The following is a 22,501-nucleotide window of genomic DNA, read 5'->3' on the forward strand; positions in this document are numbered from 1 at the left end:
TGACTGAGCAGCAGTGCTGAAGGTTGTTAGTGAAAGCATGAAGACAGATCTGGAACTTCTGCTACGCATAGTGTTGTTACATGAGTGAGCGGCGTGGGCAGAGATGCTGGTATACTACACATGCGTTAATGTGAAACAGGTTCACTCTCCTACAATCCTGCCACACTGGTGTGGGTCTACAGCCAGTGGGCATGCTGGTGACATCAGGGAGCTCTTACCGATCTGGAATCACCTTCTCTGGCCAGGCAGATTGAAAGACATTCTAGCATGGAATAAGGCACAAGGTATGGTAAACTTTAATTTGAAAAAAAGTTGCAAAATTAAAATGTCAGTTTACAGTTACCAAATGACCACAGTTGTCCGATTTGATTAGTCGAGTTGCTGTTCATCAGTCCAGTGTGATATTTCAGTTGTGTAGGAAAAAAAAGTGAAAAAAACCCTGAAAATCTGACTCAATGGATGTACATTGCTGGGATAAATCCCTAAAGACATCTGGCACATCTCTCACACGCTTGATTCTGCGCCATCAGGGCTTAGTGCAGCCCAGGATGATTGTATTTCTTTAAACCAATCACAAACAAGCCAGAGCATTTCTTCCCCTCTCCCAGAATAGACAGGCGGTGCAGCCAGACCATTATGGAATATTGCAGACACAACACCGCAATAAGAGGTGTGGCAATGCGAGACTAAGTCAGGTTTAAATATATATATCAAACCCCAATGACAAATAGCACCTAATAAATGTTTACCATTAAACTAATTTTGGTGGAATTTATAGTATACTAAAAAAAAAATATGAACATTTGTTTTCTAGATGTGACTGCATTGTTTTGTGTTTTTTTAAATTATTTTTTATTTGTGAGAGGAATGATACATTTGAAATCTTGACAAATACTAAAATTTAAAAATGTAAATAAAAAAAACAAAAAAACAATTATAAACCCCTAAAAATGAGAGTATAAGAGTGGGTTGTAGAGTGTGTTTGAGATGAAGAGGAGGAACTGGGAGCTCACCTGTCTACGGGCGTGGCGGTGTTCTCGATGAAGCTGATCATCTTCTCTTTTACGTTCACTGACTTGGACTTGAGAGCAAATGTCATTTTGTTGACCAAAGACTTAACGCCTTTGCCGTCTCCAGGGCTACTTAGTGACTCTCCCTGTATCAGGGAAAAAAAGACGATTATCTGTTTGACCAACTAAAACTTTATTCAAATGGGTGTCCAACGTGGGGCTGAAGACAAACAGTGAGTCAAAGTATTAATTTGTGCGTACACAAATGTTTGTGACCACTTACATCAGCGGAGCTGAGGCTGCTGTGAGATCCAGACGTGCTGACGATCCAGTGGATGTACGAAGAGTCGAGACCCTCAATATTCATGTCTACCAGATGCTTTTGGAGGGCTGAAATCACACAAATCTCAGTATTAAACCGGCATTTGTGACCAGGGGACAGATATATAAACAATGTGTTCACACAAAAAAGATGCATACGCCACTTCCCACGCGTAAACTGGTATTAATAACAGAAGAATGTGTGGTGAGAGTGTGAGTTTCTAACAAATCCATCAGAGCATGTGGACATGTTTTCTTTAACATGGAAATGAAATACAAGGTGAAAGATATAGTCTAATCATAGAAGGTTTAGGTTATTTTTTTGTCTTTGTAGCAACAAGTATATCAATACTTTATTTCAACAATTTACTTGATTCAGCTTTTTACATTGTGGGCATCATTTGCCTATACTCATCTTATCACTTAACATATCAAGTTTTGATATGAGTGCTATGAAATCACTGATGATAGCTGCTCCTTGAGAGTGGAACTGAGGCTTGTGCACCCAGTTCCACAACGTTAGGAAGTCATAAACAGAACCAGGCGAACTCAAAGCTTTATAATTCTGATGAAAAGAAAAAGTGGATAATTCTTTCTGTGTGTACAGTGTTTTGGTCGTGAATCGGCACAGTTTAACGCTTCTGGCCCCAGGATTCTCAGTATTCTCATATTCACATACTTACCCATGAAACCTCCTTTAGCAATGCTGACATATTCTTTGTTTTTCTGTAACAGAAATCCTTTAATTAGCTAAAATGTTAGCAAGGAAAACATACAAAAGGCAACTGTATTTCCCAAACAGGAGGAAAATCCCACTGCATCAATGATGTTCATTCTTCTCTTGTCATGTCCCTCACCTGCAGGAAGTGGGCCAACACCATGTTCATGTACATGTCCTCCTCCTCCCTGCCGCTGCCCATGAAGCACAGGTGCTCTCCGCTGGCGATGGAGCCCGACTCCAAAGACTGCTTCTGAGCTTCTAACAGGGACTTCACAGAGAGAGCAAACTCAGAGGGGGTCTGGAGCATCTGTGAGAACAGAAGAAAAACACATTTATTATAATAATAATAATAATAATAATAATTTATTATTAGGGATGTCCCGATAAGCTTCTTTGACCCCCCTCGCTTTGATCTTTAAAATATTAAATATCTGCCGATAACAAGTCCTGATCCAATACCTGTAGTTGCTCAGATAAAAGAGCAGCCCACCGTTTTTTTTTGTTTTCTAAAATAACTAAGTAAACAAAGTAACTAAAATATGTGTCTTAGGCTTAATACATTTAAATTAGTTTTTTCTCTCAGCACCAAAACAGCTCTCTCGGGATAGAGACAACCCCATTCATACACTCCATACATTTGAGCACAGAATCGATTTAGTCTACCCTCACCAGGTCGGAGTCCAGGTGGAAGGCCGTGGACAGGTGCCCAGCGTTGTACTGCTCTGCAGGCCTACAATCCACCACGAAGAACCGTACCCCATCCTGGAAATAAAATCCATTATCATCATCATCATCACATTCATCTTCTCTTTCTTTCTATTCACAAGGCTAGGCGAGTGTTACCGACCTGCTGCAGCTGGTTGGCCTGCAGGATCTCAGGGACGGACACAGGGAGACACAGTGCCTGACTCAGGTCAGTGTCCTCTTCTTTCAGAGCCACCAGGCTGCTTCCAAACAGATTCTGGTTCATCTACAAGGGCAGGGCAAAGCAAACACACAACAATGGCTTTGAAACAATGACTTCTCTTGTGCAGCTGCCTTTGTCTCTTTGTTAGCGGTCTCGTCTCAGTCTTGGTTTAGCTCAGCACTACTCTGTGTCGATCAAACACAAACACAAACATAGTGCCTTACCTTTCTGAGAGACAGAGGGGTCTTGCTCTGGTAATACTGGGCCAGAGAAAACAAATCTTCAATGTCCTCCGATTCCAGGTGAGAAGGAGACGCTTCCAGCATGTCTGTGACAAAGCAAGTCTTGTTTAACTCCGGTGTTTAAACAAATTTTGAATTAAAATGGCAGCAAGTCAGACTTACTGATGATGTCCTCTTTGCTGCCTCCATCGTCTGAAAGGATGGCCTCTCTAAGGGTAAATTCAACCAAGACAAATCAAGATTTACATTTAAGGTTAGTTAAATTGGTATGATCATGTATCTGTGTAGCTTCCACTAGAGGCTGCCTACTTGGCATTGACGAGGATGATGAGCATGAGGAAGAAGATGAGGAAGGGGTCTGCTTGCCGGAGGTAGCAGTCCCACACGGCCTGGGTGACATCTGGAGGGCAGTGGCTGGAAAACAGACTTCCCATCTATGGAGGAAATACAAACACACACAAGGACACGTACAGTAGTTCAGACGTGGGCAGAATCACTGGATAATTACGTGTCAGAATGACTCGGACTGGGAAGACAGAACATACCCAGTTGATGGCGTAGGAGTCAGGTGTGATCTTTTTGGTGTCCAGGAAGGAGCAGAGCTCTGGCTCATGGTACTGCAGCAGTAGTCTGTACAGGTGGAAGGGCCGGCCGTTTGGCACGCATTCCCTGAAATGGACATAATTAATTCAATTTGATTTAGTATCAAATCATAGCAATTTACATATAGAGTAGGTCTAGACCACACTATAATTTACAACTAAAGTTTCCATGTGCTGTCTATTATTGAGAGGAATATAGTCCAGCATGGCCAGACCCATCTCCACAGCTCTGCGGAGGAAGGTCTGGCAACAGGAGCATAAACTCCAGGGTAGGAAACAATACCCTCAGGGGTTGTTTGCTTTTCTGTAAACCAATCCATCGTCTTGAGCGGCGCTAAGCTCCGGACGCAGCAACAATACATCTGTAAAATGGTTTCAAGAAGGAAGTTGTTCTGGTGGAACATTTGCACCCCGCAAAAGAAAACGCCACATCCAATATTAAATGAAGTGAACTTTTCACACGATTCAGTAATGTGAGCTATTTAAATCAGCTGATCCACGGTTAAACCTCATTTGCTCTTACCAGCACGGTGTGTATTTTGTCCACAGCAAATCCCACCAATAGGCCCTAAAACGTCCCAGTTAGAGAGGACATGCCATAAAAATATTATAATAATATAATAATAATATAATAAGGATTCCCCAAACGGTCCAAGAAGGCCAGCCTGGTCGCACGATCCAAATCTTCCTTAAATCTCAGAGGCTTCGGTTAATGTTGTTCTATCCAACGGAGATTAAAGTTAACACAAAGCACGCAGAAAGGGAGGGACGTCTGGCAGCACGTCTGGCAGCACCAGAACTAACCGGGAAATCAACAGTTGTGGATAACAACTAACCGGGAAATCAACAGTCATGGATATAGACTAACTGGGAAATTAACAGTCATGGGTATAGACTAACTGGGAAATAAACAGTCATGGGTATAGACTAACCGGGAAATTAACAGTCATGGGTATAGACTAACTGGTAAATCAACAGTCATGGGTATAGACTAGGTGGAATGAAAAGGAGGGTTAACACTGGCAGCTCACCTGGGGATGTATTTGTTCATGACAGCGTAGAAGCAGTTGTAGAGGTCGCTGCGGGGGAGCTGAAGCCCCAGCAGGGGTTTGAGCAGGTGCGGCCAGCTCAGTTCTGGGGTGAAGGAAATGTTGCGGGACTTGCAGTAGAACGTGATGACTGACTCAACGTCAGACACCATATCTCGCCTCTCTTCCTCTGATACTTTCAGCTGGTCTAAACATAGGAAACAACGCCAATTGTGCCTTAGAAACCTTTTTATTAGAAACATCAAACAAAAGTTTCCATCAATATTCAAAAACAAGAAGCAGAGAAACAAACACTGAAAAAGCTAAGTCATAGGTTAAGCACTACTATTAAATAATATATGAAAAGAGCACTTTTTCTGTATACCAAGCTTTTTCTGGCCATTCCTCTCATAAAAGGCTCTCTATATTGAGCACCAGATATTGTTTGTGTACCAGATCTTGTCAACTTGTCAGAAGTAAAGACTAATAAAAGTAATTTGTTCTTCCGATCTCCTTCAGATGCTGGCAGACCCTAAAATAACAACCCCTCTCTCTCTCTTTCCTGCTGTTTTCAGAAGTAAGTAAGTAAGTAAGTGAGTGAGTGAAAAGAGCACTCCACTATACTACTCTATTATAACACTGTGGGATTAACAACAGACAGTTAAAAACCTGATTAAAAATCCATGCCGCAGAATCAGAGATTCTGTTTATTAATTTCACACATTCTTGTTATTTGTCTAAACCTGGCACCTACGTTAAGTGGGTCTAATCCTCTTCCAAATAATCAACACGCTAGGAATATTGACTCAATAATAATTGTACTATCACTACTATTTTGTCCTTGGACTTTCTTATACCTTATTGCTTGATTAAATTATGTCTGGTACCTTTCATGCTGAGAGGAATTCCTGTCCTGGGCCTGCCCAAACCACTACTTCTCTAGTTCACTAGCACTGAGTTCATCCTGTTCATTGTTTGTTGCTGACTATGTACGTGTACTGCAGGAATTCCAAAATCCAAAGAGTGTTTTTGAGGAATTAAGGGCACATTCTTTTACTCACCAATCAGCTGTTGACTGCGGTTGTGAATGAGGGTCTGTTCTGGTAAATCGAGGACGCCGTCCCAGGGAGACAGGCTGTCTCCTTTTCCAGAGACATTTAGAGCGATCTGCCGACACAAAACAAGAAATCACTGCTCAACATGCAGTGAGTAAGTGATAAAGGACACATATATATCAAGTAAGATTCTAAAAAGGAGACGTTAGCTTCTACCAAAGTTATTTTGTAGAAGGAGCTGAAGGAGAGGTGGTGGCATTTTTATAAACCAGAAGTACTGTACTAACAGGTAGAAATGTAGATGTTAACTAACTGTCCAAAGTACAACCTTTTAGTATTTGTCACATTTGGAGTAACACACACATCTTCAACCCGGCAGCACAGAAGATCTACACAATCACCACAGTTTAAAGATTAGTGTCTGTTCCTAATTGACAGCGTTGAATAATGGCCAGAAAAGCATTTTTTGCAGAACATTATGAAGTCACAGTGAAGTTGCCCTTTGACTTTTTGAATATTAAATGTAATCATGTTATCCTATTAGACATTTATGTTAAATGAATGTCGTCATAACTAGCGTAGGAATTATTGAGTTACTGCCAAAAACGCCACAGTAACATTGGCATCCGACCTCCAACATCAAGTCCAATGTGAACTTTTGTGCCAATTTTGAAGAAATTCCCTCAAGTCGTTCTTGAGATATCGCAATCACAAAAACAGGAAGGACAACCCAAAAATCATACTGCTTCTGCAATAGCTGTCATCAGCTCGGAGGCATAAAAATAGGTCGTTGGTATGTGGTTTCAAACAAAACTGAGGCCTTAACTGTGGGTGTGCCACAAAGACCTTTACATTGTTAATTACTGATCTTTCCTGTCTGTTGACTTGTGTCTATGATGAGACTAGTTCTTTACTAATTGCATTTATGCAGCGCTGTGGAGGAGGGTCTGGCACTGCGAGACTATATTAGAAGGGAAACTGGTGTGGACTGACTCCTGTCATGTGTCTCACCTTCCACATCTTGGCCCTGTGTTCAGCAGAATGCTCCTGGACCTGGATGATGCCTCTCTCCATCTCCATGTCAGAGCCGCCCGAGTCCAGAGCCTCAGCTAGATCCTGGTCCTGAAGAGGCACGAACAATGACAACATTTCACAGATCAAGCAAAGCATAAATCTTCATAAATACAAAGATAAGAATTCTTATGTTTGACATCAATAACAATTGTGACAACAATATTGCAAAGTCAAAGCAGAAAATGACCCTTCACTGTAATAACTTATTGGCAGTCATATCTATGTATACTGTGTGAATCATATGTTTTTGTGTTGTAATGATTAGAGGTTTTATTGAGCATTAAGTAATTGATTATTTTGAAAATCAATTAATAACTTGAGCCACTTTTGAACTTAAATTACCAAACTTTGAATGGTTAATTCTTGGTCTGACAACATCAGCAATTGAACACCATCACTTTGGTCTATGGCAACTTGTACTGAGCATTTGGAATTATGGTATAAATATTTTGGTTATGAAACGTCAATAAGTTATGATAAGGGTATAGGTGCAGTTTAGTGTCCTAAATTTCCTATAGCCTACAATGTCCTTAACTAATTATGAAACTGCTAAACCATCTATGCTCCCATAACCTGTCACAAATAAGACCCTCAACATTTAGGAGACTCAGTAATTGAAAAATAATTTGGGATACTAAACTGCACGTACACCATTTAATCATTAAATCACAAACACCACCACAACGAAATGACACAATGAATATGAACAGGTGATTTTCCATACCGGGCAGATATCACGACACATAAAGATAACGTTATGGGAATCAGTTTATGATGGCATTTATCTCCATACGCCTCTCTTGGAGAGTCTTGACAGGTCCATTACTTACAAACAATTTCACAATGACTTTATCATGTAATACAATTTTATTACGCATATAACGTGTGAGGAACAAAGTGGAGCTAAATGTAGCTAGGGCTACGGTTGTGTTCTGGTTAAAGGGAAGCAGAACTCGACAAACACCGGCCATCTAGCTGGTTATTGTTAGCTCGCTGGCTAACACGCTTTGCCTATAAACTTGTCAAAACGAGAGAAAGAGATGATACTATAAATGCTTTGACGAGTCTTTCTTAAAAGCTCTTGGAGTTAATTGTGTCCGACCTAACGGGGCTGCTAGCTAATTTATCCGAACCAACTTGGCTAGCTGGCTAATTAGCGTCAGCTAGCTAGCCGCCGAGCGGAACGGTAACGTAGCAAACTGGTTCACGTTACAGGCTAGCATCCTCCGTCAGCACTACAGATTAACTACGCAAGCTCGTGTTTAGTTACTACGCACCAAATGCTGTCAGATGAAACCCACACAATTGTTTGACAATTTAAAACGTCTCTTATATTGTTAGTCCGACAACAAATTGTCTCACCAGCTGCCCAGAAGAGCTTCGTCCGGGGTATCCGCCATTGTTGTGACGGGGACACGTCAATTCGGTCAATTCAAATGCCGTAAACACGGCAGACATGTCGTGCAACGCTCAAAGATGCTATTGTTAATATAATCTGAGGATTTTTGCTATAATACATCCAGAGGATTGTCTAGAGGCTGCAACTAATCCTGGTCCTGGTCCTGGTCCGGATGTCAACTCTTAACCCTCCTGTTGTCCTTGGGTCAAATTTGACTTATTTTTAATGTTTTTTATGTAAAAAAATAGGGGTTTCTTTCAACCAACTTGCCCAAAAATTACATGGATGGTTCCCACGTGCTTTGCAAATACAATTTATTATCCGTGAAATTGTGTGTGTTTCAATTTTAAAGCATTTGGGGGGGGGGTTTCAAAACAGTGACTAAACTTTGACAGTCTGTGAGTATCCATCAACATATGTTCCTCTGATGTTAACTAGTCAAAATAATTCATAATAATAATTTTAATTTTGTACTCAAAATGTTGGCATCATTTCATATAAATGAGGTTTATTGAGGTTTGCTACATTTGACACAGGCTAAGTACTACCTCTATTAATATCAAATCTTCCTTTTTAATGAGGCAGCAGGTGCTGTTGGGACTGGTTCTTGTAGACTGTTTATAGCCTCAACACCAGTTTTTAGACAGTTTCCTAGACAGTCCTGCAGCCAGTGTTTCTAATGTATTTATGGTTCTGGAGAGCAGAGAGCAATTATGAAAGCCAGTGTCAACATATGCTAAGTTGTATCTTTAAACATTACAACAACAAACCTAGGTGTTACCCTTACATTTTTTTTTTTTTTAAACATGTCAATCTGCACTTTTCATTGCAACTGTCATAGTTGAAAAAGCAGTTGTGACTAACTATTACCATTAAGGATGGCTGTTATATATTCCCTTCAAATGACTGCTCATTTCTTTAAATTTCTTATGCTGCACTGTAACTTTTATTCTTGTTGTATGTGTCCTAATGTTTCTATTTTTTTTTAACTGTCTATTCATGTGTTTTACCGGTTTTTAATGCTTATGATTTTTAACTGTTTGTACCTGTGTTTTATCTGTTTAACTGATTTTATGTAAAGCACTTTCAATTGCCCTGTTGCTGAAATGTGCTCTACACATAAAGCTGCCTTGCCTTGCCTTGCCTATATAGAAACAGGCGTGGCTAAATGAAATTCCGCCATCATTAACTTACATGTGGATTTATACTGTGACATGTATAACTATGTTAACATGTGAAAATATGCTTTTTTTATTGCACCTAGATTTACTTTTAAATAATAAAATGCCCGAGAAAGGTGAGATTCATTCCAGGAATAATAACTTTATTAGGATTCATTTTCTCTTTTACTTTGGTCACCATACATATCACTGATGAAGAATGTCAGTGTCATTTCTAATAGACAGCCAATATTTTGTGGGTATCTGCTGACGGTTACATCAACTTCTCCAGTTTGTTTCTGTAAGTTTAAGTCCTCAGCAGCTGCAGCTGGAATGCAGGATTTGGTTCCTTGGTATTACCACACATTCAATAAAATGTAGTCATAACTGCTGCTGGATAAATTAATGTCACAGAACATTTATAATTTAGTTTTCTAAAAGTTGAAAATACTCCAAACATACAAACATTCAGCAGTGCTGGCTAATTTTATTTTTTACAAAGTACAGATGTTACTTGAGTACCTTATCATACATTGGACCAAGATATTCTCAGGGCTGCATGAGGGTTAGAAACAATAAGGCTTGGGTTGTGAGAATAGAATTTGAAAAGGACAGAAAAAATAAAACAACTGTTTTAAGGTTACTCTGTCAAAAGCTGTAATGTAGCATGAAAAATTTACAATAAAATAGAAAATAAATCATGATTGATTAAAGAAAGCCACTGAAAAGCCCAATCCCTTGTGACATCTTCTGATACTAAAGACTATTCAAAAATAACATTTTCAAAAAACCAAAAGATGTTGGTTAAGTTTTTCTAATCAAAAGTCTCTTATAGTCGGGGTTATCCTAGTGTTCAAGACAGCACGAGCATTGCATTTACATTTATTTATAAAGTGAACATGCTGCACAAAGTATGTAAAAAAAAGAAAACAGGCAGTCCCAGAATTAAAAAAACAAAAAAACATTTCCGGATGCTAAACTAAACCTCTCTGTAGCCCAGTATCCGTAGGATCAATTCCAGCATTACAAACACAGACATTAACACATTTGACTGTACTTTTAACCTTGCATTCGGAACTGATAGTGTATGTTTAGAGACAACACTTTAGATCAGCATAAATTAACAATGTGAACAGTCCATTAGAACTACATAAAGCTCTCACAGTATATTCTGTAGATTTTAAGTGTCACAAAAGCCTTAAGGTCAGTAATTGGTTCGACGGACTGCACACATCTCAGTTCACTTACATGTCACATAGTTACTATTAATTTAGACAGGTATACATGGCCATTCATGTATGCTTTTCTCTCTAGATTACAATTTCTTTCTCTTTATTACAAGCAATAAAAAGGTTTGATGACAATGTTCTGGTTGAATTAAGTGTCAGCAAAGGGCTGTGTCAGTTAAGAGCCCCCCCCCCCGTGACAAACCAAGTCAAACAGAAGCCTGGATTACAGCCTTGGATCGATTGTGAATAGAAACCCTTCTCAATAAACCCCTTTTATTTGATGTAAACACAGTATATATTCAGGGCTCTTCCTTTATAATCCAGTACTCTTTTTTTTTTTTTTTTTTTTTTTTTTTTAAAGCAAGTCAGACAGTTGCATATAACCACAGTTAGGTTCAGCAATGAAAATTGAGCTTGGCGATGGATTGGCAGAGACGTTACAGTGTTGGAGGTTTCAGCCCATACTTCCTTGCCACTTCTGTCTGGGCGTATGCTGCATCACATAACGAGTACAAGTGGGCCATCTCCATCTCAGACTTGGCTAGGTTAATTGCCTTGTTGAACATTTCGATTGCCCTGTCCAGATTTCCCCTGAAAAGAAAATGCTTGTTATGATTTCTTCAAGAAGTGTTCTAACGTGAAAAGTGAGAAAAAGGATTTATCTCACCTTTGAACTTCAATGGTTCCCATAGTTTCATAGGCAAAGTCACATTTGTTGTCGATTTCAATGGCCTTACTGATGAGCTCTAGACCCAAGTCAAGGTCTTGTTTCCATTGAAGCTGTAACAAACTGGACAGATATTGAATTCTTATTAACTGAGGATTAATTACACATACAAATCACATGTTATTTTAACAACAGGCCTACCCAAAAGGGAAAATGCCTACCCCTTGTGGACATATGTGGTTGCATTGTCTGGTTCCAGTTCAATGCACTTGTCATACATCTCGTCTGCTTTTCCAAACTGCTGCTGGTCAGTCAGAGCCTGAAAAATTCACAACGGTGGTGTTGAACACATCAATAAGACCTATAGCTGCTATTTTCTGTCTAACTCAAACAGAAAATGGGCAAAGCAAATGAGCACTAAAGAACCCATTGAAGTGTAAATAGAATATCAAGTTTGGGATTCTTTACCTGGGCATAAAGAGCGTAGCCCTCAGCACACTTGGGGAACCTTCTGATGACATCCTCAAAACCGTCCATGGCCGTCTGCACTTGGGACGGGTTGTTTCCAGTATATGCTTGTCTGTACTGTAGAGCACAAAAAAGAAAGAAAAAAAAAAAATCAGCAGATAATCTCGAGTTGTAGCAGCCATTAATGCGACCGGCAGCAGAAATGGTTAAAAGGAAAATGCAGTTCTGCATTAGACAGGTTAGATAATGGCACGCTTGCTTTTTTTAATGATCTTTAGCTGGAACTTACGAGAGCGAAGCATTTTTGAGCCTGTGCGAGAGCAGAGTCGGGCCTGAGCAGGATGCACTCATCAAAGTCTCCCACCGCCTCATCCACCTGGTCCAGAAGGATTTTCAGCTGAAAGGAAATACAGACTTTAAATGGAGCACTATAGCAAGACATTTCAAACATTAACTTAGTAGTTGTCAACCGACAGCCAATCAGTTAACAAACGTTAAATGTTGTAGGCGGATATTAACATCTGTCTGAGTGATATGATCACGAGTAGACGGCTCTAAGTAAAGTTGTGAAGAAGACACCCAGGAGGCATTGTAGATGCATAGAAATCTGATCCGTCACACCACGTTATTAGTTATCAGCCAGCCGATATATCGGGCTGATATTTGTGTTTATATGTGTATCGGCCGATACGCGGCTGCTGCCTTTCCCGATAGTTTTCTCCCAGCATTATTTCCAGAGAGGCGTCCTCAGGCAGCTCTGTGTTGCTGGAGATACTGCAGTTCACGTGCAGACTGTGCACTGCACTGCACTGTAGATGATTGCAGAAGTGACACTCTGTGTTTTTTGTTTATCATTTTTAAAGAAATGGCAGAGCAGATTCCAAAAACAAATCCAGTGTTGCAGGGTTCACATTTTCATGATGTAAATTGAGGGAGCAAAAACAGTATCGGCTCCAAATATCGGCTCAAGAAAATCGGCAATCCGTATCGGTTGTTGGCTAAGACTGATGAAAAGAAAAATCAGTATCAACCCTAAGAAAAATCCATTTGGTCGATCCCTAGAAGTGATATCTTATCACAGCAGTCCCTCAGAGATGCATGTGGAGACGTTCTACGGCCAGGTCAACTGTCCACCTGGGATTGGCTCACTCAGGACCAATATTAAACCACGTTAGAACAGGGCTACAAAATAAATGTAAAAACAATTTAACCACACTCTTACCTGACCCCTGTGGTGATAGACATCTGGGTTGCTTGTGTCAATCTCGGCAGCCATGTTGAAATCTTGTGTAGACAGCATGGGCTGCTGCTGCTGCATGTACATGCTTCCCCGCTTGATCAAAGCATTGGCTCGTAGCTGGAAAAATTAGACCATAGTACAGAGTGAGAACCTGTCAGGTTCAAAAGTAAAGGACGTCTTTGTGTATGCTTACAAATCATTTGATAAACTGGGAGAAAATGGATGAATTAAAGTCAAGACTGATTCAGTGTGTTCCACTCCATGCCTCTTTTGGGTATTTTTCTCCAGATTTCTCCGTTTTTTGTCAGGCCAACTGTCCTAGGAACTGCACTGAAATGATCTGAGAACCTCATGTGGTTTATTCCCTACATTGGTGTGTTGCACTAGTCTGCCTATCACCAGACTAGGGCTGCACAATTAATCGCAACTGTATCCAAATCGCAGGGGGGCACAATATTTGTTAATGGTAAAATATCTTGCAAACCACTGTGAATGAAGTATTGTGGTGCTGCAGAGACATCCCGGCCTACCAATCACATCCTACACACTAAAAAAATCTTTATTTGGTACAGCGCCTTGCAAAAATCACAACATAATCATTTTAATTTCTTTCAATGTTAATCATTTTCAATGAAAATGAGAATAATGATACAAAAACGATAATTTCCTCCAATATCGTGAATCATTTCGCAATCTCAGTATCAGTCAAAAGTAATTGCAATTAGATATTTTCCTCATACCGTGCAGCCCTACACCAGACCAAGCTCAATCTCCTAAGATTGAACATTAGTCTGGGGAGTCTGCTCTGGATTTTCTGCTGCACAAGAGGCGTGATCGACAGGCATCGTTCAAATGACTCAACTGTACAGTCCCTCAACCAATCAGACCAGCGGTCCGGGAGACGTACTTTGCAGACAGCGGCATCAACGGGTTGCTGCCATGGACGTATTGAGAGAAGGTTTCTGCGCTTCGGTTGCTGCCATGTTGAATGTAAACAAAAAGCTGCTGGCCGTTGCTTCTCTATTGTCATTGTGTTAAACCCGCCGATAGCGCGCCAGGTGGATAAGCCAGTTTGTGATTGGTTCCAGCAAATTTGTAACGCAAGTAGAATAGATAAATGTACAGGTTTCCAGCCTGACCTGCAGGGCAACTTCAAATCCAAGACAGATCGGGTTGGGTTCACCCAGTCTAGTGTTGCACAGTACATTTACTCAAATCCCAAGGATAAACAGCTGATAAATCTGAGCCTCAACATGGGCTACCAGAAGTTAGCAAAAGGATAAACTATTCGTTTGTAATCCCTTTTTACTAGTCCACTATCCCAGCACTTAAACTGCCTTGGTATTCTTGGTAAGAACGGGTTAATCAAATAAACAGACCGTACCTTCACGTTGGCGTCCTGCATGTTGATCACCCGGTCCAAATCAGGCTGAGCAGCAGTAGCGTTACCAATCAGCAGGTAGAATGTAGCACGCAGTAGCAGGGCCTCTGCCGTGTATCGGCCACCTGACTCAATCTCCTTGGTGCATTCACTGATGATTTTGTCGTAGTTCTCCTCCTCCATGTACTGCTTGGCCTTCAGGTAGCCACAGCTAAAGAGGAGAAAAAGATAAAAAAACAGATTAGAAAAAGTAATTCAGTTCTACAAACAACCAAGTTGTTAAGTGGGAGTTCGGGTTAATCTTTAGCGTCCACATAACTGGCTATGTACTCGAATCATAAGCTCGGTGTACAGTTGATTTAACACAGTTATCCTTTGCACTGATGATTCCGCCGTAGACGTGCTTCAACCGTGAAATAAACAGGAATTTAACTCCGGATCCAAAGGCACCTGAAATCATTACTTATGTCTCTTTAAGTACTTGTTTAATCACATGTAACATTTGACCCCTGACAAACATGTACGTTTTAACCACTCTCCTGCTTATCGTATATGTCCTTGTACTCAGAGTTAGACACTAAAACTATCAGCTAGTGAAAGTCAAAAGGCTGCATAATTATATTAAAAAAAAGGTTACTTTTTTAAATTCTCCCCATCAATTCAACACAGGGACAAAGATCCCTGTGAAACATTTCCACCCTCTCCCCCTATGCCACCAGCTCCCCCGTACCAATGAGCAAACATTCTCTGACCTCTCAGTGATGTCGGCTGCCTCGCCCTCCTTGTCCTTGTCTTCATCTTTCTTCTCCCCCTTCTGCAGGGCCTGGGAGATGATGTCATCCGTGAAAGAGCTAAAGTAGGATTTGATGAACTGAGGAGAGGGCATCATTGGTTCACGGTTCTACAGGGGAGGTGTTTAAAAAGAAAACAGAACAGGTTTAATGTTACAATTCAGAGAACTAAAACTGAATCAAACGCCTCTATAGTGGGTAAATACCTTGTATTTATCTTTGGCCTTCTCTTTTCCCAACTGTTTCAGCACTTTGTCTGCTAGCAGCATGCTCTGTTGGTTCTGGAAGGCCTCAAGAATACACACCGCTGTGACGTCTGGAGGATGCACAGGGAACAAAACAGGTTGTCACACATTTTAATTTTGACTTGTAAAAGATCACTTTTAAAAGAAAGAGGAGTGTCTCACCTTCTAGGCACTCCTTCTTGTTGTCTAGTTTTTCCAGAGCTTTGGCCCTCCTGAACAGAGCCTTGATGTAGCGTGGATTCATTCCCACAGCCTGCGAGCAGTCCTGGACCACTTCTGTCCATTTCATCTGAAATGATAGTTATCGGCTGGTTATTTTCCAAAATGTATCTGCATTGGAATACACAGTGGTCCAGAGGACTGTCCCCTACCCAGATAAGGCTTTGAAGTGGACCTAGAGACCTATAGTGAACATGACATCTGAAGACTATTTAACTAATCTTTAAACAAAACAGCATCTGTATCAAAGTTTCAACATCACCCTTTATGAACTAGAACTAAGTGTTTAATACAAAAGCCAAACTATGGCTCAAACAACAACACGGAGATGTGAGCACTAATGATGTCCTTTAGCGACACTCATTTTCGGTAAATTCTGTTATTTTATTTTATTCTTTGAGAGAATTTAAGTTTGTTGCTGGGGTTGTTTTTCTAAAAGTCTGACCAGGGACAAGGACTGCAAGTTAGCGGAGGCTAGACGTCCTAAAAAACCTTACATCGCTCATATTTGGTTAATAAAATAATGTGGAGAGCTAATGTATTTACCCTTGTGAGGAAAACTTTTTTGTGGGCAATTTAGGCCTTTATTGACAAGACAGCTGAAGACATGAAAGGGGAGAGAGTGGGGGGGGGGGGGATGACATGCAGCAAATGGCCGCAGGTCAGAGCATGTATAGAGGTTTGCTCCCTGCTGCGTTTGCCTCTATATATGGCCTCCCGCTCTGCTAACTGAGCTATCTGGGCGCCCATGAGGAAAAAGTTTTAATGCAAAATGAGGGTGGAAAAATTAGAGAATGTTGCTTTGCATAGAGTCTGCTACACATTGACCAAAGAGGAGAACAACTGTTAGCTGCAGAGGCATGCCATCTCATTTCAATTATTATACAGGAAAGTTAAAAGTAACATTAAGTTACAATATAAACAGGCCTGACTCAGTTTAAAACTGGGTTCAAGCAGATTACTGTTCTGCAGAATCTCATCTGGCTTTAGGTTGTCAGAAGTAGTTAGCGTGCACTGAAGCCTTTTCAGGTATGTTTCAAGTTCAATGTAGAGCAAGAAGTATTGACTTTTCCATCCACAAGCACCTGGGGACATTTAGAAAGGGAGTTGTGCCATACTGCAACATACTTGCAGGCAGGGCATCATAGTATACTGTTAATTTCTGCAAAAGAATCAATGTCACACAAGAGAAAGACATGATATTGAGAAATTGACTTTTCCCTCAGAAATAATGAAGATATTTCAAAATGTAGCTTTTTTTATTGTTGGTGGGTCTCTATATTAACAACAATCTCTGCACATATTTAAAACAAGGTGTTGCCAACCTGTTGTTCGTAGGCTGCTGCTCTGTTCTGGTAAAATGTTGACAAATCAGTCTTTTTCTCTGTTGGGCAGAGAGCAATAGCCTCTGTGTAGCACTGGATGGCGTTCTCATACTTGCCAGCCTTGAAGTACTTGTTGCCCTTGTTCTTTGCTGCTTGGGCCCGATCCAACGGGCTCTAAATGAGAAAGAGAAAATATAGGATTTATTAATTAAATGGTACCCCAAAATGAACTCAGTGGACTGGTTTAAGGATTAAAGAGACTAAAGACTAGGTAATTATGTTCTCCCATAGCACCTCACACGGCAATAGGCTGTGTAACTGAACTGCAAGCATGTGCCAAGGATTGGATGCCGTCAAATTGACAAGCCAAATTGCTAACTATCTGGGAAACTGTGACTCAAGAGGTAGAGGGGTGGTCCAATAATCCCAAGGTTGGCGGTTCAATCCCTGACTCCTTCTGTCAGCATGTCAAAGTATCTCGAGGTAAATGTTTCCAGTGGTAAGCCAAAAAGCATATTACACTGACATAGAAAGACATAGAAACCTGGCCCAAGTGATAATGTCCACGTCTGAACTGTGAAGCGGTTTACAGAACAGCAGCCTAACAATGTGCTCTTTTTGTTTTTGCCTGAAAAATAATGAATGACCAAGCCAGCACAATGCTCTATGACCCATGACCGAAAACAAATCCTGTCTGTTTTGTCAAAGGGTGACAGCTGTTAAAAACAGTTTCCCTTTCTCACAATTATGACATAATGGCCTCATATTTACAATATAGATCTCTTATTTATACTAATTAATTTTTTTTCTCGTAAATTACACATTTCATAACATTAGGGTGCCAGACGTTTAAATGGACATCTGTCATCTCTTTATCTCTTTAGTGAATGCAGGAGGGTCCAAAGACACCTCTTATAATAATAATAATAATAATAATGATAATAATATATACCTGTGAGTAAATTGAGGCCGGGTAAATGTCTGTTTAGTTATACTTCAGCCGACTGTAGCTTGAATTTTGTTGAAAATGCTCTGGCAGAGTACAACCACTCCGAAAGGCAGACTCTGGCGAGTAACACAGGCTACAACAGCTAGCTAGCGTTCCTGCACATTAACGTTACCCGTGGCCATGCAGGACACCGCTCACTGGCTGAACAAGGTGACGGGCGGCCAGCCACCTACAGCCGGACACTATCTAATCAAATTGCGTCTGCCTAAAACAGGCTCCAGTCCCAGCCATCCCCGCCCGAGTGACTTTCTAAGAAGATAACGTTAGCTAGCATGCCCAAAACATGAAATGTAACGTTACTGAGCCATGCTTAGGTCTTGCCATTTTGTTCCCAAATGCATTTCAGTGCATTACCAGCTGCATACATTGATGTCACTCGTGCTAACCGGGCTGGTAAACCCAGCAAGTAGCCATAAACGTCGGCTAATCCAGCAGCGGTGAGCCGGTTGTGTCGGCCTTGCCCCGGTGAAGGGAGCTGTCACTGACAGTGTCGGTAACGTTAGGTGTCCTTGACGAACGCCACTCTTACGGCAATGACACGTTAATTTAGATAAGTGTACGCACTGCACCAAGGCCGATAATGCTAATGTGGGGAGTGTTACATTAACTGCGGAGGAAAGAGACGTTTTTAGGGGACGGTAACGTTACCATGTTCTCCTGCTCTGGGCCGGCTGGAGTCGCGCCGTCTTGGCCCTGCACGGGGCTCGCGCTGCCTTCTGGTGTTTTCCGCTCCCCGGTCCCTTTCCTTTCGTTCGTCCTGCTGCGGTTCCACAGGTAGACCGCCCCCATCCCAGCACTATAGGAGTCCCAACTAGAAGTGCCAGCTGCGGGGTAGTCCAGTCCCGGACTGTGGCTCGACTGGCTTAGACGCAGCCATGATGTACAACCGAGCAAGTTAGCAGCCAGCACCAGCACCAGACACAGCGTGAGCTTCTTCTTCCTGTGCTCCGCGAGGTCACAGACACACCGAGGAATCATGGGATACTGTCGGAAAGCCACGGGCCTGTGTGTAATTGTAGTACTACAGTAGATTTGTAGTCCAAACATCAGATATGCTGAAAAGTCTGATCCACAGCAGCCCATTTTAATAGTTCTCTGGGATTGTGCCAATGCTGGACTCCAGTCTCAGTCATAGGAGGCTATTTAGTGTAAATGAGTTTGAAATGTGCGTTACTCATGCATGTTTACAAGGGAAATATTTTTAGGCCATCCGATTTAATGTACCCGTTAGTGAACAAAAAGCTCAGGAAGGCTCCTGAAGGCAACACGCTGATGCAGCTACCTGCTTTTCTTGGTTAATAATGCAAAACACACAATTAAACAACCTAAATAATCGATTATACTCCATCCCTTTTTATAATTTAAACTGGATCCAAGGTATGTTGGAATCCCTGTTTTACATAATAATGTAAAAAGGCACTTTGACAGCCAGTCATGTGTGATTTGAATAATTTAAATTTCGTTCTAATTTCATTCTCTTTGTGAAAGACTGACTCAAAATTTGTGATCAACAATTTAAATAAACATCGGACTAAAGTAAGTATGTTTTTTGTAATCTATAAAAAAAGATGAATTAAGTTAATTATTAGTGTGTGTGTGTCTGTCTGTCTGTCTGTCTGTCTGTCTGTCTGTCTGTCTGTCTGTCTGTCTGTCTGTCTGTCTGTCTCTTTGCCAACTTCAGTCACCTGTCTGTCCCCTTTTTAAGCCTTGTGCTGGTCTATCTGCCTGACTACTCAATTTGTCCCCAAGGCATCCGTCCTCCCAGCGACCAGCACTGAACAGTTAAAAGTCAGCTGTATTCAGAGGGAAGCCGGTGTAATGAAGATCCTTTCATGGCAGCAACATAGACCTTTGATAGGACAACAATCCCTACATGTGGTGCTCTATAATTAAGGACATGCTGTCAAGTATGCTGCAACTGAACAGTTGGGTGCATGTCATTTTATTCTGTTTTTGCACATGCACCAAATCAAAAAGCAACATTTTTGAACATAGTAAACAATGTTCAAATTTATACTAAATTACTAATACAGTATGTAAAGGAGTGTACATTTAAACTGTCCTGGTAGAGTAGCTTAAAACATGTTGCTGCTCTCAGAATAATCCATCACTGACGCATTAGCTTGTTTTGAAAGTAATAAAATCAATTTGGCCAGTACAGTAAACTTCAACACGTGATGAGACACAACAACCTTCTGTAGTCCATTTGTGATGCATGTCTCTATCTGACCCTGCAGAGGTTGTTGCTTTAAAGAGGGGTAAGTGGGGCTACAGACAGAGGTTACACTAAGGATGTCTGATCTTCTAACTATTCCTGACTCTCTGTCTGTTATTCTGTAATGAGCCTACTGTCCATGAGCCTACTATTGTTAGCACAGCCTGGCTTAGTATCTGTGACCACTGGAAGTGTCTGTGCTCCTGTAATGCTTGTGAAGTAAGGTACTATGAAAATGTAAGTATTTAGAAATCAACTGCATAATAAACCAAATTATTCCATATCATGAATCAGATTATCTTGAGATGCTGATGCAGTTTGTTGTTGGTTTCTTATTCACTGGCTTATTGGTGGCACATACTAAATCCAAAACAAGTTGAATTGGTTGTAGTTAATAATTTCACTGAGTGGCATGGCAGCCTCTCAAATCTGATCCTCTAGTCTCCAATACTGGAACTTAAAAAATGTTAACCACTGTATTGTTTTAGTTTATTTTATTTTACAGTCTTGTCATGAAAAATATTGGGTCATTTACAAGTCAGATTTGTTATATTCTAGTATCATGTAGAAATATGTAAAGCGCCTATAGGGCATACTTTTCACTGGGGACAGGGGGTGTCACCCCTACTTTCAAATTAGTTTGATATTATTTTATTTATAGTTCTCGGTGATTGGCCCCTATTTTAAGCAATAAAAAAATAAGACATCTTTTTGTTATACAATGTTTAGTACTATTCTTTCTGGCATAATTTATTATGGGCAATGTACTTAGTTCCTGGATTTTGTATCACCTCAGTCAGCCCCCCACCCCTTAAGTTACACCCTTGTAAAGCATCTGGTCATTTGTGTTCAGCTGGGACTTAACGGGCCGGGAGCCACTGGAAAAACAACAGATTAAGTGTAATCTTGATCTGAGGTCAATGAAAAAGCACCATGAATGTCTCATTAAGGTGCTCACCAGATCAGTCCTCAGCTCTCTGAGATGATTAGCAGCATTTTGATCCTTTTGGTTTTGTCTAGGTGGGAAGGAAGATTTTGTTCATGTTCAAGTGCAAATTCATTTGAAAAATCCCTCTATACTTCTACTTGAAAACCAAGCTGAAAACATGAAGCAAAAAAAACTTTAAAAGGTGGTTATCTTACTAATACTTACTGTACATACAGTACATTTACAAATATACAGGACCACACAGGGCATGGGAGTGGATAACACTAAATAGCGTGTTCAGTGCACACTGGGTGTCACTTTCAGAGCATGTTGCATATTTAATCCTGGTCAAATGTTCTCTCTTAAATTCATTAGGGTTAAGGTTAGTGTGGAATAAACAACATTTGTATATATACAGTACATCTGTAATATATCTTTTTTTTACAGTCAGATTTTCTCACCTGAATATACTACTACACAACTTATCTTTTTACACTGTAAACTGTGCCTTATGTGTGATACAGTATGGCATTGTATCAAGAGTGAACTAATGACATGTATACGATTTGATGTAAAATGTAAACCTATTGTAAAGTACAACTTCATAAAATGTGTGCTCATGAATATTTTGGATGTGCCAATGTTGCTTTTCCAGTTGTTGTATTGTGCACACACAGTTGAATTTCACTTATATCACAAGGAGAATTTTGAAACAAATAGATAATAAAGGCAAATGTAAATGAAATATGATTAAAGTAGTGTGCAGTGTAATGTGAAAAGATATGCTCTCTCTCTGTCCTGTATTAACCAAGCCCCAGGCTCACAGTGCACAGCGGTAGACAGGGTAGCCTGCCCTCTATAATTATTGACAGGTTTGATGAGTGGAAAGTATGGGGAAATTGGAGTTTCAGTTGTCTACCCCCAGGCCCATGACTGTAATGGAAAGATTAAAAGCAGTGTTCACATCACCCACCCAGTTCCAAAATACTAGCTGCTCCTCTCTGCCTTCTGCCTCCCTGTTTATTCCCATCACCTCCATGCTTACGTTAAATAGATTATAGAGGACTCACTCATTAAAGACTGCAGTTTATTTTAGGTCCATCCAAGAATAAGACTACTAGGGTTCCAGAGGGATTGAAGTGAAGTCAGGTACCTTTGCCTCGAGGGACAGTGCTGTGTGTAGTAGAGCAGCGAGTCGGCGAGAGGCTTAGTAGGTCAGCTCAGCAGTGGTTTTACCCTCTGTACCACTCGGCTGGGATCACACT

At 40.7% G+C, this 22,501-nt stretch overlaps 2 protein-coding genes and 1 long non-coding RNA gene across 3 annotated transcripts; 1 reads left to right on the forward strand and 2 right to left on the reverse strand.

The window, feature by feature from the left end:
- Positions 1–922: 922 nt before the first annotated feature.
- Positions 923–7,010, reverse strand: LOC116681468 (TBC1 domain family member 23-like). Its single transcript, XM_032509630.1, has 13 exons — positions 6,898–7,010; positions 5,893–5,998; positions 4,835–5,039; positions 3,747–3,870; positions 3,511–3,635; positions 3,364–3,410; positions 3,184–3,287; positions 2,900–3,022; positions 2,722–2,814; positions 2,189–2,359; positions 2,015–2,057; positions 1,294–1,400; positions 923–1,156 (listed from the first exon to the last, which is right to left on the reverse strand). Exons 1-13 carry the CDS (start codon positions 6,964–6,966, stop codon positions 1,010–1,012), a joined length of 1,464 nt encoding a protein of 487 aa, XP_032365521.1. The 5' UTR covers positions 6,967–7,010; the 3' UTR covers positions 923–1,009.
- A 2,656-nt stretch (positions 7,011–9,666) lies between these two features.
- Positions 9,667–19,029, reverse strand: LOC116681466 (mitochondrial import receptor subunit TOM70-like). Its single transcript, XM_032509629.1, is given in 14 exon segments — positions 9,667–11,339; positions 11,416–11,538; positions 11,637–11,734; positions 11,884–12,000; positions 12,173–12,280; positions 13,106–13,240; positions 14,508–14,715; positions 15,257–15,405; positions 15,502–15,611; positions 15,703–15,829; positions 17,085–17,258; positions 18,742–18,881; positions 18,884–18,922; positions 18,925–19,029. Coding segments are annotated over 14 exon segments (1,728 nt in total). The 5' UTR covers positions 18,971–19,029; the 3' UTR covers positions 9,667–11,185.
- Positions 12,731–15,469, forward strand: LOC116681467 (uncharacterized). Its single transcript, XR_004330023.1, has 3 exons — positions 12,731–12,873; positions 13,965–13,969; positions 15,460–15,469. It is a non-coding gene; the product is annotated as an uncharacterized LOC116681467 (long non-coding RNA).
- Positions 19,030–22,501: the final 3,472 nt, after the last annotated feature.

Source organism: Etheostoma spectabile, unplaced genomic scaffold, assembly GCF_008692095.1.
Source record: "Etheostoma spectabile isolate EspeVRDwgs_2016 unplaced genomic scaffold, UIUC_Espe_1.0 scaffold00018632, whole genome shotgun sequence".
Taxonomy (NCBI): domain Eukaryota; kingdom Metazoa; phylum Chordata; class Actinopteri; order Perciformes; family Percidae; genus Etheostoma; species Etheostoma spectabile.

Bases quoted from the DNA above. Each gene is read 5' to 3' on its own strand.
- LOC116681468 (XM_032509630.1), bottom strand. From the start codon at position 6,966: ATGGAGATGGAGAGAGGCATCATCCAGGTCCAGGAGCATTCTGCTGAA. The intron at 3,636-3,746 runs GTATGTTCTGTC...TTTCCTCCATAG, and splicing joins ACTCCTACGCCATCAACTGG to ATGGGAAGTCTGTTTTCCAG. The intron at 2,058-2,188 runs GTGAGGGACATG...TTTCTGTTACAG, and splicing joins TGTTGGCCCACTTCCTGCAG to AAAAACAAAGAATATGTCAG.